At 46.0% G+C, this 15,914-nt stretch overlaps 1 protein-coding gene across 1 annotated transcript; it reads left to right on the top strand.

The window, feature by feature from the left end:
* Positions 1-4,849: 4,849 nt before the first annotated feature.
* On the top strand, positions 4,850-12,912 carry RAB39A (RAB39A, member RAS oncogene family). Its single transcript, XM_004604792.2, has 2 exons — positions 4,850-5,174; positions 10,756-12,912. The coding sequence occupies exons 1-2, from the start codon at positions 4,948-4,950 to the stop codon at positions 11,180-11,182; spliced, it is 654 nt and encodes a 217-aa protein (XP_004604849.1). The 5' UTR covers positions 4,850-4,947; the 3' UTR covers positions 11,183-12,912.
* Positions 12,913-15,914: the final 3,002 nt, after the last annotated feature.

The raw sequence follows: 15,914 nt of genomic DNA, 5'->3' as shown, positions 1-15,914 counted from the left end.
ATTTCCAACCCCAATTCAGGCAAAGAAAACCAAAGAACTACTGGCCAGACGTGATGAGATCTGGAGCTAGTGGGTTGGAAAAAGAAATTTCTTTCTTCTCCATTTTAAGATCTTTGGGATGTTGGAGAAATACAGTTCAATATACAAACTTCAGGGAGGCCCATCTAATGTCTTCTCTAATACACCTGGTCCCTGTGGGTTGGGTTGGGTTGGGGGCCACACCCAGAAGTGCTCAGGGCTTACTCCAATTGTGCTCAGGGGTCATTCCCGGCAGAGCTCAGGGGACCCTGTGGGATGCCAGGCATTGAACCCGGGTCAGCTGCCTTCACGGCAAGTACCCTATCTGCTGTGCTATCTCGCCAGCCCCAATCTATGTTTTCAATAAAATAAATAAATGAATAACCACTCTTGCCGTAACTCCACAAATGCATTACTGAAGAATGCAGGTGGCCTGTTCCCCAATGAAAAACTGCTTGCTATAAAACACAATAAGAGTGAAGTCATTTCTCAAGAGCAGTCAGAGCCAAGCAGTTAGCTCTGATGAGGTGGAAAGGTCCTGCACAGTCTTTGGGAGGCTTCCAACCCGAAATAACAGGCATCTCAAAAGGGCTTTTGGCTTGGAAGAGCACCAATCATTTCTCCCTTCTCTCCCTCAATTATATTGATTTCCAAGCATCTTTGGAAAGCAGAAATATTTTAATGCTTGAGAACCGGGACTAGCAGAAAATTTGCTTCTACTTTTACTGCTCAGAAATTCCAGCAAAATTGCTTTCTTTAATGGTCTTGAAATTCATTGTGATGATTTATACCCTAACCTTTGAGCCATTTAATTTCCAGTGATGGGAAAAGTGAGGTAAGGAAAAAAATAGAGTAATCGATCATCAAGTTAGTCACCCTCAGCAAAACTGTCCCTTTGATGGCAAAAGTTGCATAGCATTGACTTAATTTGCATCTCTTTCGTTACTGGTGAGGACAGACATGCACCTCCACCCCACTTAATGATCATAAATTCTTCATTTGTAAGCAACCTGTTCATTGGCAGAAATGACCTTTCCTAATCAAATAGCAATTTCCCAGGTAAGTTCAACCAAGCTATGTTCTGGGTCCTCTTTTTAAATTTGTACCTTAGTGATAGTTCTCTTGAAAGCCCCTACCCAGAGAACACAGCAAAACAAGGGCCCAACAGATAGCACAGCAGGGAGGGCACTTGCCTGGCATGCAGCCAACCTTGGATTCAATCCCCAGCACCCCATAGGATCCCCTGAGCACTACTAGGAGTGATGATCCTTGAGTACTGAGCCAGGAATAAGTTCTGAGCTTGCCAGATTGGCCCACAAACAAACAAAAAAACAATCTTCATCTTAAACGTGAATCACTTTTCTAATGGATTTGCTATTTTAAGAAAAACAATTTTAAAAAGAAGAGTCTGGGAGACAACTCAGAGGGCTGGGGCCCATATCTGGCATAGACAGAGCCCTGGACTCAATCCCTGGAATAGCAGAGTCTCCCAGACCCCTCTAGATACAGCTCCAGTGCCCCAACATCCCTGCTGGGAAGATCTCCCCCTGGAAAAAAACAAAGATAGGGCCAGAAAAATAGTTCAGTGGGATGCTCTCTCTTTGCGTATAAGAGGCCCGGGTTTGATTCCCAGCACCACATGGTCTGCTCGGCACTGACAACCATGCCCAAAACCTAACCACCATGGGAATATTCATAACAGTTTTTTAAAAGCTAAACCTTGAAACACAGATCCCTATGTTTAACTTGTTTATTATAGTAAACTTAATTCCGTAAATTGCCTACATGTGTTTTCATGTTGAACAACTGAGAGACTCCGTTTCACCTGATAAAATATTTCCAGGTTAAGTCCATAAAGGTATGTAGCACTGTAGCACTGTTGTCCAGTTGTTCATCGATTGCTCAAGTGGGCACCAGTAACTTCTCCATTGTGAGACTTGTTACTGTTTTTGGCATATCGAATATACCATCAGTAGCTTACCAGACTCTGCCGTGCAAGCGGGATACTCTTGGTGCCTTGCTGGGCTCTCTGAGAGGGACAGAGGAATCGAACCTGGGTCAGACGCATGTAAGGCAAACGCCCTACCCACTGTACTATCGTTCCATAAAGGTATATCCCATTATATTGAATTAGAACTCCAAACTACTTCCTGAGAAGAGTTAAAGTCCTACCAAAAGATTTATTCCCTTGGCTTCCCTCCATGCTTTTCTAAGATTTTTCATCCTTCTAAAGTTGCCAATCCTTGGGGCCAGAGTAATACTACAGCTGGTAGAACATTTGCCTTGCACTCGGTTGACCTGGGTTGGATCCCTGGCATCCCATATGGTTTCCCAAGCACCGCCAGGAGAAATTCTTTAGGGCAGAGCCAGGAGTAACCTCTGAGCATCACTGGGTGTGACCCTCCCCCCCCAAAAAAGGAAAAATATATATAAAGTTGCCAATCCTAACTCCAGCCCAGTGGACGTGGACTATTAATATCTATGGTTCTGCCTTTATTTATTTATTTATTTATTTTGCTTTTTGGGTCACACCCAGCGATGCACAGGGGTCACTCCTGGCTCTGCACTCAAGAATTACCCCTGGCAGTTCTCAGGGGACCATATGAGATGCTGGGAATTGAACCCAGGTTGGCTGCGTGCAAGGCAAATGCCCTACCCACTGTGCTATCACTCCAGCCCCTGGTTCTGCCTTTAAATACAGGTAAGAGGCAAGGTACCTGACATTAACAATAATATTGGACTCACAAAACTTGAGTCCAAAGTGAGTCTGATAATAATTATGAAAGACTGAACTTAATTTCTGCTAAGGGGGGCTAGAGCAATAGTACAGTGGGTAGGGCATTTGCTTTGCATACAGCCAACCCAGGTTTGATTCCCAGCATCCATATGGTCCCCCAAGCACCGCCAGGAGTAGTTTCCTGAGTGAAAAGCCAGGAATAACCCCTGTGCATTGCCAGTTATGACCAACCCAAAAAGAAAAAAAAAAACTGCTAAGATCTATCCCTAGCAAAGGCCAAACCATGGGGCTCGATGAGCCAGGACAGAGAGTACAACAGGTAGGGCACTTGCCCTGCTCAAGGCCAAAGGAGGTTTGATCTCAGCACCCCATATGGCCCCCCGAGCCCAGACAGGAGTGATCCCTGAGTGCAGGGCCAGGATTAAGTCCTGAGCACCACTGGGTGTGGTAAAAAAAACAACCAAACAAAACCCCCTAGTTCCCAAGGGGGTGCCTCAGCGCCACCACCGCTCACCAGAACCTCTGCTTTCAAGCCAAGAATCTTCTTTACCCACTGTAGAAGCACCACCTTAGACCTTGGGCTAAACTGATCATTACCACATAGCTCAAAAATCTTGCTATTGTTGTAGCAGTGATATAGCGATACAGTTGTAGCCTGAACCTAGGGATTAGCTGATGTCAAAAGAACTGTCTCTGGGTGGGAATGTGGCTTGTGCCTCATGGCTCAGTGGTAGAGTGTTGGCCTTGCAGGCTTGAGGCCAAAAATTTGATCCCAGCACCACCCCGTGTATTATGTACAATTCTAGCAGCGCTGTCATTGGTGGCTGTCATTGAGCAGGTAATATCTAGAACTTGCTCGGCCACTTATTTCAAACCTGCTTTCAACTCCTTCACCTTAGAATACCTTAAAGCAAAGTCCTCTTTAAAAGCAGGAGAGGGGCCTGGAGTGATGGTACAGTGGGTAGGGCATTTATTTGCCTTGTATGTGGCCGACCTGGGTTCGATCCCCAGCATCCCAGATGGTCCCCTGAGCACCACCAGGAGTAATTCCTAAGTGCAGAGCCAGGAGTAACCCCTAAGCATCACTGCCGAGTATGACCCAAAGAGTATTAATTAATTAATTAAATAAAATCAGGAGAAGCAAAATTCCCAATTTGAGACAGTGGTGGAGGAAAGATAATGGTGGTGGGATTGGTGTTGGAATATTGAATGACTGTAACAAATCATCATGAACTTTGTAAACCATGGTGTTTATATAAAGTGTAGGGGGAAATTTTACATATGTAGGCCTTATCGATTTCATGTAAACTCCAAAATATATTAGCACAATTTCAGTGACAGCTAAGATATAATTATTACCATAATGAGATCCAAGTATTTAGATTCCAGAATTGAAAACTTACTTATGTGAGAACTGGCATTTTATTATATTGTATTAAATGATTTTAACTTCCTTAATTACATAGGTTAAAATTATATACTAATCTACAAACCATTATTATCTAATCAATCTACTTATCATTTCTTAAAGTTTTCTTGGAACAAGTAATATAAAGTAAATTTGTTATATGCTTAAGGGGGCAGGTTGAGATTAGAAGGGAAACTGGGGACACTGGTGGTATTGAAACACTAATGCTTGAAACTGCATGATAAATAAATTTGTAAATCACGATCTTTTTTAATTATTATAGCTTTGTTTTAATAAAAAATAAAACCTAGGAGGTAAGAACCCTAGAACACGTGAAATCAATTCAAGACTTAACTGTGACTTCCTGAACGATCGCCTTCCGTCAGCCAGAATCCAAAGAGCCCGCTCTGAAGCGCAAGAAAACGAGTCGCACTTTTCATTGGCTGACTTTCCCGGAACTGAGCCCTGGCTTTATTCTCACTGGTAGTTGCTGCTGTCACGTCCCCTGACCACACCCACTTTCCCGTCGGCGCCCAGTGAGAAGTGCGAGAGAGTGATTTACAGTAGTCACGGGGGCGGGAATGCTAATTTCCTCTGCCCACCGCGGGCCGGCCACGCCCCCCTGGTTCACGGCCACGCCCCCACGGGCCCGGACACGCCCCTTGCTCCCGGGAGGGCGGAGGACCAGGCGCGGCTGCGGCTGCAGGAACATGCTGGAAGCCCGCGGCCCCGCGGTCGGGAGGTGCTGAAGGGACAGTTCCCGGACGGCGGGCGGGGCGGCCCGATGGAGACCATCTGGATCTACCAGTTCCGCCTCATCGTGATCGGGGACTCCACTGTGGGCAAGTCGTGCCTTCTGCACCGCTTCACCCAGGGCCGCTTTCCCGGGCTGCGCGCCCCCGCCTGCGACCCCACCGTCGGCGTGGACTTCTTCTCCCGCCTGCTGGAGATCGAGCCGGGCAAGAGGATCAAGCTGCAGCTCTGGGACACGGCGGGACAGGAGCGGTTCAGGTAGGGCCTCCTACACGGTGGAGGTGGGGGGCTGCGCTGAGCTGCCCGGCCCTGCCCTGCCTGGCCCGGCCCGGCCCGGTCCTGCCCTCCTGCATGTGGACAAACACTTCCCATGCAAAAAGTGCAAACACTCCGGATCTCGCTTCCCCTTGCCCCTCCTCTTCCAGAGCCGGCAGTTTCTAACTTCTGCGTCCTCCCTTCTCCGCCTGAGCCGGGATCACCCTCGCGGTCCCCCTAACTCCCCACTGGTCCCCCAGTTCCCTCTGCCCCTCTGGGATTTGGATGCCCAGCTCTTAAGATCCCACCCTCTCTCCTCCTCCTCTTCCTCCCCTCCTCCTCCTTCTTCTCCTCCTCCTCCCACTCCTCCCCCTCCTCCCCCTCTTCCTCCCCTTCTTCCCCCCTCCTCCTCCCTCGCGGGTTTACCAGTCGCTTCTGGCCAAACTGCGAAGTCCGGCTCTGGGATTCCTGGTTGATTCTGGGTTCTTTCCATGAGTGATGCTCTGACCCAGTTCACCGAGTAAGCTCAGAGGCAGAGGGCAGGCGCTGTCACTGTTGGAACACCTGGCAGTACTTCTCTAGTCATCAGAAGCACCGGGCCAGGTCCCTGGGTATGTGTCTTTCAGAGCAATCAGATGTGACATCAGGGACTGAGTCCCCGAGGCCAGCTTCTTTGGTCCGGGCTTGAGCTGTCTCTGGAAGTTTGCGGGTGTTGCTTTAAGGAGAAAAGAGAGATGCTGAGATTTGTCAGGCACTTGCCCCTTCCTTAATCTGTCATGGGTGTGGCTGCTTCCCCAGCATCCCAGACCAGAACCTGCGTTTCTAAGTGGAGAAAGGCTCCCAATGACGTCTGTCCAAAGGTCCAGGGGGCGGCCACAGAGGTGGCTCAGAGGAATAAACCCAACTGTGAAATATAAGCAGTGACTATATTTCACTGTGATCTTCAACATTGTGATCTTCTGGGTCAAGGTTACTTAACTTTTTAGAGAACCTGGTAAGTTGAGTGTTTGAGGGCTATTATTTTTTTCATGGGGGGGCCTTTGGGGGCCACACCCAACAATACTCAGGACATACTCCTGGCTCTGCGCTCAGGAATCACTCCTGGTGGTGTTGGGGTGTGGGGGGACCCTATGGAGTGCCAGGGAGCAAACCTGGGTCTGCCACATGGGAGGCCAGTGCCCTATTAGTCCACCCCCTGTTGTTTATTTTTAAGGTTGCATTGCTGGCTGGAGCATTTTGCAATTCTCAGCAGGCCACTGCTTTGAAGACAGATTTGGGAGGGGACTTCCCAAACACACTTCTCCCTACCCTCACCTCCCCCCACTATGCCCTTCTATTGTGCATGAGATCAGCCCACCCCAGGGAGCCCGCTCCAGCAGCTAAAGTGCCGGCTCCTGTTCCAGCTGTGACACTGACTCATAGAGAGAAGTGAGCTCCTAGCATGTCGGGACTTCCTTTACTGCTGTGTGTGTGATGGAGAGATGGCAAGGCCACCCTTTGGAGATGTGCAGAGGTCATTGATCTGAACCACCAGGACCTAGAACTCCACAAAGAGGGCATTGATTTCTTTTCAAGAAGTCTCCTTCCTCTGAAAGCCTTTCTCAAACTCCTGATTTCTTATCTGACAAATGAAGGCATCCTTGTTATCTCTCTCAGATTCCTTACGTTTTTACCATTCTGATGTTGATAGCAAATTCCTGGACTTCTGATCTCATTCAGACATGAACTTTGAGATGTTTCCTGGTCAGGAAAACATATTTCCTGGCAGTAATTTGTTCTCCCCTCTAAATTAAATATAATTGGAGCTGGAAGAATAATAGTGCAGGGAGTGGCTGTAGCACTTGGCTGGCACATTGAGGACCTTGAGCATTGAGCCAGGAGTGACCCCAGAATACAGCAGGGTGTGGTCCAGTCCTTGCCCCCAAAACAAAACAAAAGATTTAAGTGAAGATAATAAAACCTTTTCTTTATTTTTTTGTTTTATTTTTTGTTTGGTTGGTTTTGGTTTTGGGGCTACACCTGGAAGTACTTTGGGCTACAACCTGGTAGTGCTCAGTTATTACTCCTGGGACTGGACTCAGGACTTACTCCTGGCAGTGCTCAGGGGACCATATGGGATGCTGGGAATCCAACTCAGGTTGGCAGCGTGCAAGGCAAGTGCCCTACCCTCCGTGTTATCTCTCCAGTCCACATTTTCTTTATGCTTAAACTTCTAGCAACTGTGTTGATTTATATCTATAAGATCGGTAGTAAAATCTTGCTTGTATCTAATTCTTCCAAAAGATTTTTTCCCTCAACGTCTGGACAAGAAAATGAACATTGATTAATTGATTTTATTTTAAAGACTTTTTCTTTGTCCTAATTATACCAGCAAGATTTGTGGGAAACAGTATATTTGTCAGTTTGTTGATAATTAGAAATAAAAAGAAACCAACTTTCAACACTGACTTGAAAGCATTAGCAAATGCTACAGGACAACAAAAGAGTGAGGGGATAGTTATAACCATATTGGGGGCTGGAGATGTGGTAGAGTGGGCAGGGCTCTTGCCTTGCACACAGCTGGTCCCTAGCATCCCATATGGTCCCCCAAGCTCCTTCAGGAGTGATTCCTGAGTACAAAGCCAAGAGTAATCACTTGGTGTGGCCCAAAAAATAATATCTTAAAGATTTGGCTTTAATTTTCTCCCCCACATTCTGGCTTTACTGAAGTATAATTGGCAGTATTAATTTTTGCTTTAGAGCCACACCCAGCTATGCTCAGGGCTTAGTCCTAGATTTGCGCTCAGCGCTCACTCCTGGCAGTGCTCAGGGACTCATACGTGGTGCTCAGATTGAACCAAAGTTAACCATGGACAAGGCAAGAGCTTTTCACTCTCTGTACTACTCTCTTTTGGGGGCTTTCCATTCAGATTGTATAAACTTTGGGGCATTTTGATTCTAGCTACAGGTTATAGACCAAGAAAAGGAAGTCTTTTTTTTTTTTTTTTTGCTTTTTTTTTTTTTTTTTTTTTGGGTCACACCTGGCGATGCACAGGGGTTACTCCTGGCTCTGCACTCAGGAATTACCCCCGGCCGTGCTCAGGGGACCATATGGGATGCTGGGATTTGAACCCGGGTCGGCCACGTGCAAGGCAAATGCCCTACCCGCTGTGCTATCTCTCCAGCCCCAAGAAAAGGAAGTCTTCCTGAAGTCTCAGAGCACTGGGTTCTGTGATTAAGCACATCTAAAAAACCCAAGTATTTCACAGAGCTCTCACTCAGAAATTCCTATCAAAATTCTAAGAAGCAGCACAGCAGAGAAACCTGCCAACTGTAATTGCTTAAACTAGCATTGCCCAATTTTATTTAAGGGTTTTTGTTTGTTTGTTAGTATAGGCACCGTGAGTGACAAAGTTGTTGACACAGAGACTTGGGTATACAATGTTCCAGCTCTGGTCCTTGCACCAGTGAGTGACCCCAGGCCTCTCACCCCCCCAAACCCTCCATCCTGATCTGTCACATTTCCAAGTTTAATGCTGTCATTTGGGTATGGTGTTGGCCCTGAGGGATTAGATACACGCAGATACTTCACCACAGCAGAGCCTGAGAACCAGGCCCTTGCCCCTGTCACTCCCAGGCCTCCTCTTCTTACTTCCCCCTAGGGACTTTTTCTTTTTAATGTGAAAAATCTATGACACTTGACATTGTAAAGAACAGGGAAGTTCCCTCAGTGAGCTGCAGTCTTGGGGTAAAACCATGATACCTTGGGGGCTATGCGTGACCCCTTCCCCATCAAAATAAAGTAAATAAAAATGCCTAAGCTAAAAAGCAGTCCTTTTGTTGGTTTGGGGGGCCACACCCAGCACTCAGGCTCTGCGCTCAGGGATCACTCCTGGTGGGCTCAGAAGAACCATATGCGGTACTGGGGATTCAACCCAGGTTGGCCTGGTGCAAGGCCAATGCCTTACCTGCTGCACTATCGCACCCACCCAGCAGGCTTTCTTCCTAAGGGGACTCATTTAATTCCTACACTTTTCGATGTGGTTCCTAGCCTTCCAGAAAAAGAGATGATCTGATCCCAGATGGGCAGGTTCCTAATGCCTGGGTACCCAAGATGGCCCACAGAGGAGCACTGTCTCCCTGGAGCTTCCGTTCACTAGAACAGAGTAAGGTCAGGCTGTTTATATAGTGCACCCAGGGGCTAGGATGCACTGGCTAAAGCTATTTGGTTATAACAGAAATCTAGCCACCACTTTAGATGCCAGGGGACATTATAGATGATCCAGACCTCATGTCAGACAGAGTGCATAAGCAGGCAGGCGGTGAAGTCTGAGAAATCCAGTAACCAGAGTGTAGATTTTTCACAAGTAGATTTTTATCATCTAGCTGTTGGTTCCCTCCCTCCCTTCTCCCTTTCCGGGTTTCTTACTCAAATATTTTTTTTCTCCTATAAAAGAATAATCTCCTAAATCCCTCCCGTGTGCCTTCAATATCTTCCTTGAAGCACCAGTAACTCCTGTATCAGAGAAGTTGATTCTAAAAATTACCACTCTGGGGGCTGGAGCAATAGCACAGCGGGTAGAGCATTTGCCTTGCATGCGGCCAACCTGGGTTTGATTCCCAGCATCCCATATTGTCCCCTGAGCACCGCCAGGAGTAATTCCTGAGTGCATGAGCCAGTAACCCCTGTGCATCACTGGGTGTGACCCCCCCAAATAATAATAATAATAATAATAATAATAAAATAAAAATTACCACTCTGGGGGCCCCAGAGGTAGCTCAAGGGTTAGAGCAGGTGCCTAACATGCATGAGGGCCCGCATTCAGTCTCTGCAACTTCATGGCCCCTGAGCACTGTCAGGAGAGCCCCTGGCCATGCAATCAAGAGTTGTTCCCAGGTACCACCCAGTGTAGACCCAAAATAAAACAAAGTAAAAACATCTTCAGATCCATTTCCTTGGCCCTTCACCAAATGGCACTGCCTAATTAACACTGTTGGAAGGATGAGTCTATTGGATCCGTCGTAAAAACGGATAATCCTCAGGCAAGAATTCCTCATGGGGCGGTGACTCAGAGAGCTGGAATGGAGCCCAGAGCTTGATATCCTGAGCACCTTGATCACGGGTGACCCCCAAGCACCACAGAACATGGAGCCTCAAACCCTAACATTGGGGCTGGTACAGCACATAGGGTGTTTGCCTGGCACACAACCGACCCAGCTTCGATCCCTGGCTCTCCTCAAGGTCCCCGAGCACCACCAGGAATAATTCCTGAGCGCAGAGCCAGAAGTAACCCCTGAGCATCGCCAGGTGTGGCCCCCTTAAAAAAAGGGGGTGGGGAGGGGAACCAGAACTAACAAAAAGATGCCATCCATGAGAATGTGTGTCTGCCTTCCTGAAAGGCAGTGCTAGTTCTGAGTTCTGTCGTGACTGATCCGGATTGCAGATCAGTCTCACACAACAGTGCTCACATGGGACACTTCCAATTAGATTTATAAATTCTAACTCAGTTGCACCCATGCACCTGCATCTCGTCCTAGGGTGCCACTTGAAGGCGGGCAGAGAGAGCAGCTGGTCCCCTGACCCCCTTCCTGCTGTCCCTTTCAGATCCATCACTCGCTCTTACTACCGCAACTCAGTGGGTGGATTTTTGGTCTTCGACATCACCAACCGACGCTCTTTCGAACACGTGAAGGACTGGCTGGAGGAAGCCCGGATGCACGTACAGCCCTTCCGGATCGTGTTTCTGCTGGTGGGACACAAGTGTGACTTGGCATCCCAGCGCCAGGTGACGAGGGAAGAAGCTGAGCAGTTGTCCGCAGACTGCGGGATGAAGTACATGGAGACCTCGGCCAAAGATGCCACCAATGTGGAGGAGTCCTTCACCGCCCTCACCAGGGACATCTACGAGCTCGTGAAAAGGGGAGAGATTTGCATCCAGGATGGCTGGGAAGGGGTGAAAAGTGGCTTTGTGCCAAATACTGTGCATTCTTCCGAGGAGGCTGTGAAGCCTCGAGCAGAGTGTCTCTGCTGACCGCTGCCCACTGCCCGCTGCCCTGGCTACCTCACATAGGGTACCGGGGTGCAGGGCACCACCCTCAGGGCAGCGGGAAGCCTCGGAACAGGGATCTGTCCCGAGGGAACAGGAGTCTGATGGGGATCTGATCCAGGATACTCTGCTTTCTTGTGGGTAAATCGACGGGCTCTTTTGTCAAATTCTCAGCAGACAAATTCCCTGTGGAACGCTATTATCTGCACTGTTAGCCCCCGGTTCTTCTCACTTTATTCCTATCAGGTTTACCTTGAACCAAATATGTCATTCTTATGTATGTAGAGCTGGAGTGAAAAGATTCTGCTAGGAATTATATTCTGTGATATAAATATATGTAGACTATATGAATTTGTTCATTGCAGATAATGAACTAACTGTAAGGTCGATTTTAAAATGTACCGTTCATTTACAAAGTAAATCCATTTAGAGATATCAGTGAGAGCTATAATAGTTGCTCCTAGGTCAAGGTACCAGGTTTTTAACTATTGTCTGAAATCTTTATTCCCCATCCTCCATAATTTTGCTTGAACATGCGAAAATATGTTTTATACTCACTTTCTCTGATTTCTTGTTCATAAAAGTTTTATTTTGTAAAGATACCTAGAATCCAAACAAAATATTTTATTGAAAATGTTTATAAAAATTAAAAGGACCACTATCAGAAAATAAGTGTCCTTATTTATTTTTTAATTAATTAATTTTTGTTTTTTGGGGCCACATAACTGGTGATCTCAGAGTTACTCCTTGCTCAGCACTCAGGGATCACTCCTGGCAGTGCTCAGAGGACCATATGGGATGCCAAGGATAAAACCCGGGTCGGCCACATGCAAGGCAGGTGCCCTACCTACTGTACTATCACTGCAGCCCCAAGTGTCCTTATTTAGACAAGAAGAATTTATTTATACACTGCATCTTCAAAGAAAGTAATTGTGGGGCCGGAGAAATAGTATGCCCTGAGCACCACTGGATGTGGTCCAAAAAAGCAAAAGGGAAAAATAAAGTAATTGTAGTGTACTTGGAACTACTGTCAAAATAATCAATATTGGCAAATATAGACTTAGTAATAATTTTGGCAGGTAAATTTTCATTTTTCCCATTTCTAGTAGAAGAAATATAGGAGACTTTTCCTGAGTCAGAAAAACAGACTAGGAAAAGTGATATATTTAGCACTCAAACGGAATTTTATAATCTTATTAGTAAAATTACAGATTTGGATGAAGAGGTATAGATGCTTTCACATTTCTGAATTTTTGATGCATTGATTACATTCTCCTCCTGGAGGGGGAATTTTTGCTGGAATTTTGTTTTGGGACCACACTAGGCTACAACCAGCTTTGTTTGTGGCAGCTCCATCTCCAGGTCCATGTCACAGGTCACCGTTGCTAGTACCTGCGGACCAGGTGGTCCAAGAATGGCCTGGCAGCCTGTCTGTTCAGCCCTTGAGTTTCTTCTCTGGGTCACACCAATAGGGCTCTTTTTTTTTTTTTTTTTTGCTTCTTGGGTCACACCCAGCGATGCTCACGGGTTACTCCTGGCTCTGTGCTCAGGAATTACTCTTGGCAGTGCTTGGGGGACCATATGGGATGCTGGGGATTGAACCCAGGTTACCCGTGTGCAAGGCAAACGTCCTACCCACTGCACTATCACTCCAGCCCCCACTTTGTTTTCTTTTTCCATGTCAAAAGTTAATTTTATCTTTTTCAGATATTTTAAATGCCTATTTCTAGTCCATATACCATTCCTAATGATAAAAAGGACACCAAATGAAGGTGCCTCTTTTAGAATCATGTTTTTTTAATTGTTAAACTATAGTTGCCTTATTTATGTGAACATCCAAGTGGTAGCGTAGAAAGAATACTGCATGAGAAATCAGACAACAAATCTGGGTTCTAAACTTGCCTTTTCTGTACCACTATTTTTTTTTACCACTATTTTGTTTTGTCTTGTTTGTTTTGGGACCACATTGGCAATGCTCCAGGGTTACTCCTGCCTCTGCACTCAAGAATCACTCCTGGCAGTCTCAGGGAACAGATGGGGTGCCAGGGATCGAACCTGGGCTAGCCGCATGCAAGGCAAATGGAAAATGCCCGACCTGCTGTACTACTGCACCCTCCCACCCCCAACTCTTGAATCACCTCAACAGATTCTTGAATCCAGTGTCTAACCTCTCCAGTGTTAGTTTTCTCATCTGTAAAGCTGTCTTTTTTTAAGAATGAATATTTTAATAGATAAAATTTATAAAAACAGCCTTCCAGGTAGAGATACGAGTTGGGTCATAGCTGCTATGGATATACTAGTATATTGGCAATAGGTAAGAACTTCCTTGCATTCTTTCCCTTCACATCTCCGCACAGGAAACAGAAGAAGCTGTGTGTTTTCATAGCCCTGGAATAATTCTTGGTTTGACCTGTCCCCTCTCCTTCCCCCCAAATATCTGCCCCTTCCACATGAAGAAGACATGGAGGGGGTTCCCAGACAATTCAACCAAAGGCCATATCTGAGTGATTTTCATGCATCTTTAGTATACTTAATTGTACTTCTAAATCTTTATAATTTTGAATATTTTATAGGCCCATATGCTTTAATCATGCTATGGAGAGTTTGTTATAGCATCAATATAAAATGTTGGAGTCCTTAAATTGTCAACATTTCCCTGATAGCCTTAATTTTCCACTTGAATGAGTTCAAGCTGTAACTGACCAGATAAGAAAATATCTGTCCACCAAAATGTGAGTAGGCTGTTTTGGCCATTCAAAATTTTAAGTTTTGTGCTGTAATTTTCCAATAGTCTAAAATGTTACAAAACCCAAACACAGTAAAAACTGTGAGTTACATCTTACAGGATGCTCCTAGTACGATTAGGGGAGAGCTATGAGCTGAGGTCCTGGCTCTGAAATGGTTCCTAGTTAGGACAGAATTCAGGAGTCAGAAGAAACAAATGAGAATGCCGGGTTACCCCCACAACGCGGGTACTCACCAAGACCAGAGCAGCAGAAATGATCATGGAACTCCTCGTGTGTCTTATGCTTCCTAGACACGGATGTGAAAGGAAAGAAAAATGTGATGTAACTAAAGCCACAAAATACTGAAAGTAAACTAAATCATTTTTTTGTTTTGTTTTGTTTTGTTTTGGGGCCACACCTGGCAGTGCCCAGGGCTTATTTCTGACTTAGTGCTTAGGGATCATTCCTGGCGGACTTGGGGAACTATGTAAGGCACCGGGGATTGAACCTGGATCAGCCATGTGCAAGGCAAGCACTCTATCTACTGTACTATTGCTCCAGCCCGTTAATCATTTCAGTCTTATAAGAGGAGTTATTTGCGTTAAAGACAATGTTAAAATTGGGGCAGGAGCAATAGCACAGCGGGTAGGGCGTTTGCCTTGCACTCGGCCAACCCAGATTCAATTTCCAGCATTCCATATGATCCCCCAAGCTCCGCCAGGAGTAATTCATGAGTGCAGAGCCAGGAGCAATCCCTGTGCATTGTGCATTGCCGGGTGTGACAAAAAAAAGCAAAAAATAATAATAATAATAAAAGTATTAAAATGAACAATGGTTGCAAAGATCTGAGTTTTTGTAAGAGACTTTTCAGCATTGAATAACCTTATCCATACATCTTCATCCAGATCTGTATCTTTATCTATGTATGTATAATGACTGACCTGTTTACTTAGATATCTGTAAAGAGACTATGGAAAGTAATACCAAAATATTTGTTCCAAGAAAATCAGTTGATCAGGTTTCTTAACAATCAGTTATACTTTCTCTTATATTAAAATTATTTCATTAAAATGTGTTTTATTAAAACATTTATTTGAATTTTTAAAAATGAATGAATAATGTTGATAGATAATATTTGAATGTGGAGAGGAAATGAAAAACTATCCAGTCATATAATTAACTTTTCACTGACACAAATTGTTCATCTCATGTTGCTCTAATACTCTCTCAACCAAGAAGTAACACAATGGTTCACTGGATAATGTTTTCCCACACCTAGAAATTGGAGAGTTTACTCAAAGTATGGCATGACCTTTTTTTCTAGTTGATTTTCCTAAAACTGTTTACTCATCTTTTGACTTTTTTTCTGTTTTCTGGATGTTCCCCCGTGGTGCTCAGGGTTCAGCCCTGGCAGTGCTCAGGGTCACAGGCTGTGCAGTAGATGGAGCCTGAGGACCCCACCTGCAAAGCCCGCATGCTGCCACCCTCCCCCACCCCGATGCTCTCAACTTCACCAAACGTCAATCAGAGACAAACCCCTGGTGAGTGAAATTGTTGTAAGAGTGCTTCTGTCAGATCTACTCGTCCCCTCGGCCTGGTCTGGGCACCAGGCAGGCAAGTGGCCTTCTTGTGCCACCGCCCCATGGGATCACAGGGTCTGTGCAGTGCCGAAGGCTGCCACTCGGCTACCATCTGAGGCCCAGCCACTCCCTTCTCAACTTTCACTGCCCCTTCCGTGTGGCATCTCAGAAAGCCAGAACGGCCTCCTGTGTCCCTGTCCTGTGCTTCTATCAGTTGATTCGTGTTTCCCAGGTACCTGAGTGTCTGACAGTGGATGACTCTGGTAGTGGGAATGGTCTGAGAAGGCTGTTTCCCAGGTGAAAATGCTTCTAGCCAGCCCCCTCGGCCCCCTGACACGCCAATACCGACTGCAGGGCCTGGGCTGGGCCCTCTCTGAGGTTGGCGCTACCCCTGCTGGCTCAGTTCTTCAT

The sequence above is a fragment of the Sorex araneus genome, chromosome 3, assembly GCF_027595985.1.
Source record: "Sorex araneus isolate mSorAra2 chromosome 3, mSorAra2.pri, whole genome shotgun sequence".
Lineage (NCBI taxonomy): Eukaryota > Metazoa > Chordata > Mammalia > Eulipotyphla > Soricidae > Sorex > Sorex araneus.
Note: the sequence above shows the minus strand (reverse complement) of the source record. Positions and strands in the feature narration are given on the sequence as shown.

Bases quoted from the DNA above. Each gene is read 5' to 3' on its own strand.
- RAB39A (XM_004604792.2), top strand. From the start codon at position 4,948: ATGGAGACCATCTGGATCTACCAGTTCCGCCTCATCGTGATCGGGGAC. The intron at 5,175-10,755 runs GTAGGGCCTCCT...TGTCCCTTTCAG, and splicing joins GCGGGACAGGAGCGGTTCAG to ATCCATCACTCGCTCTTACT.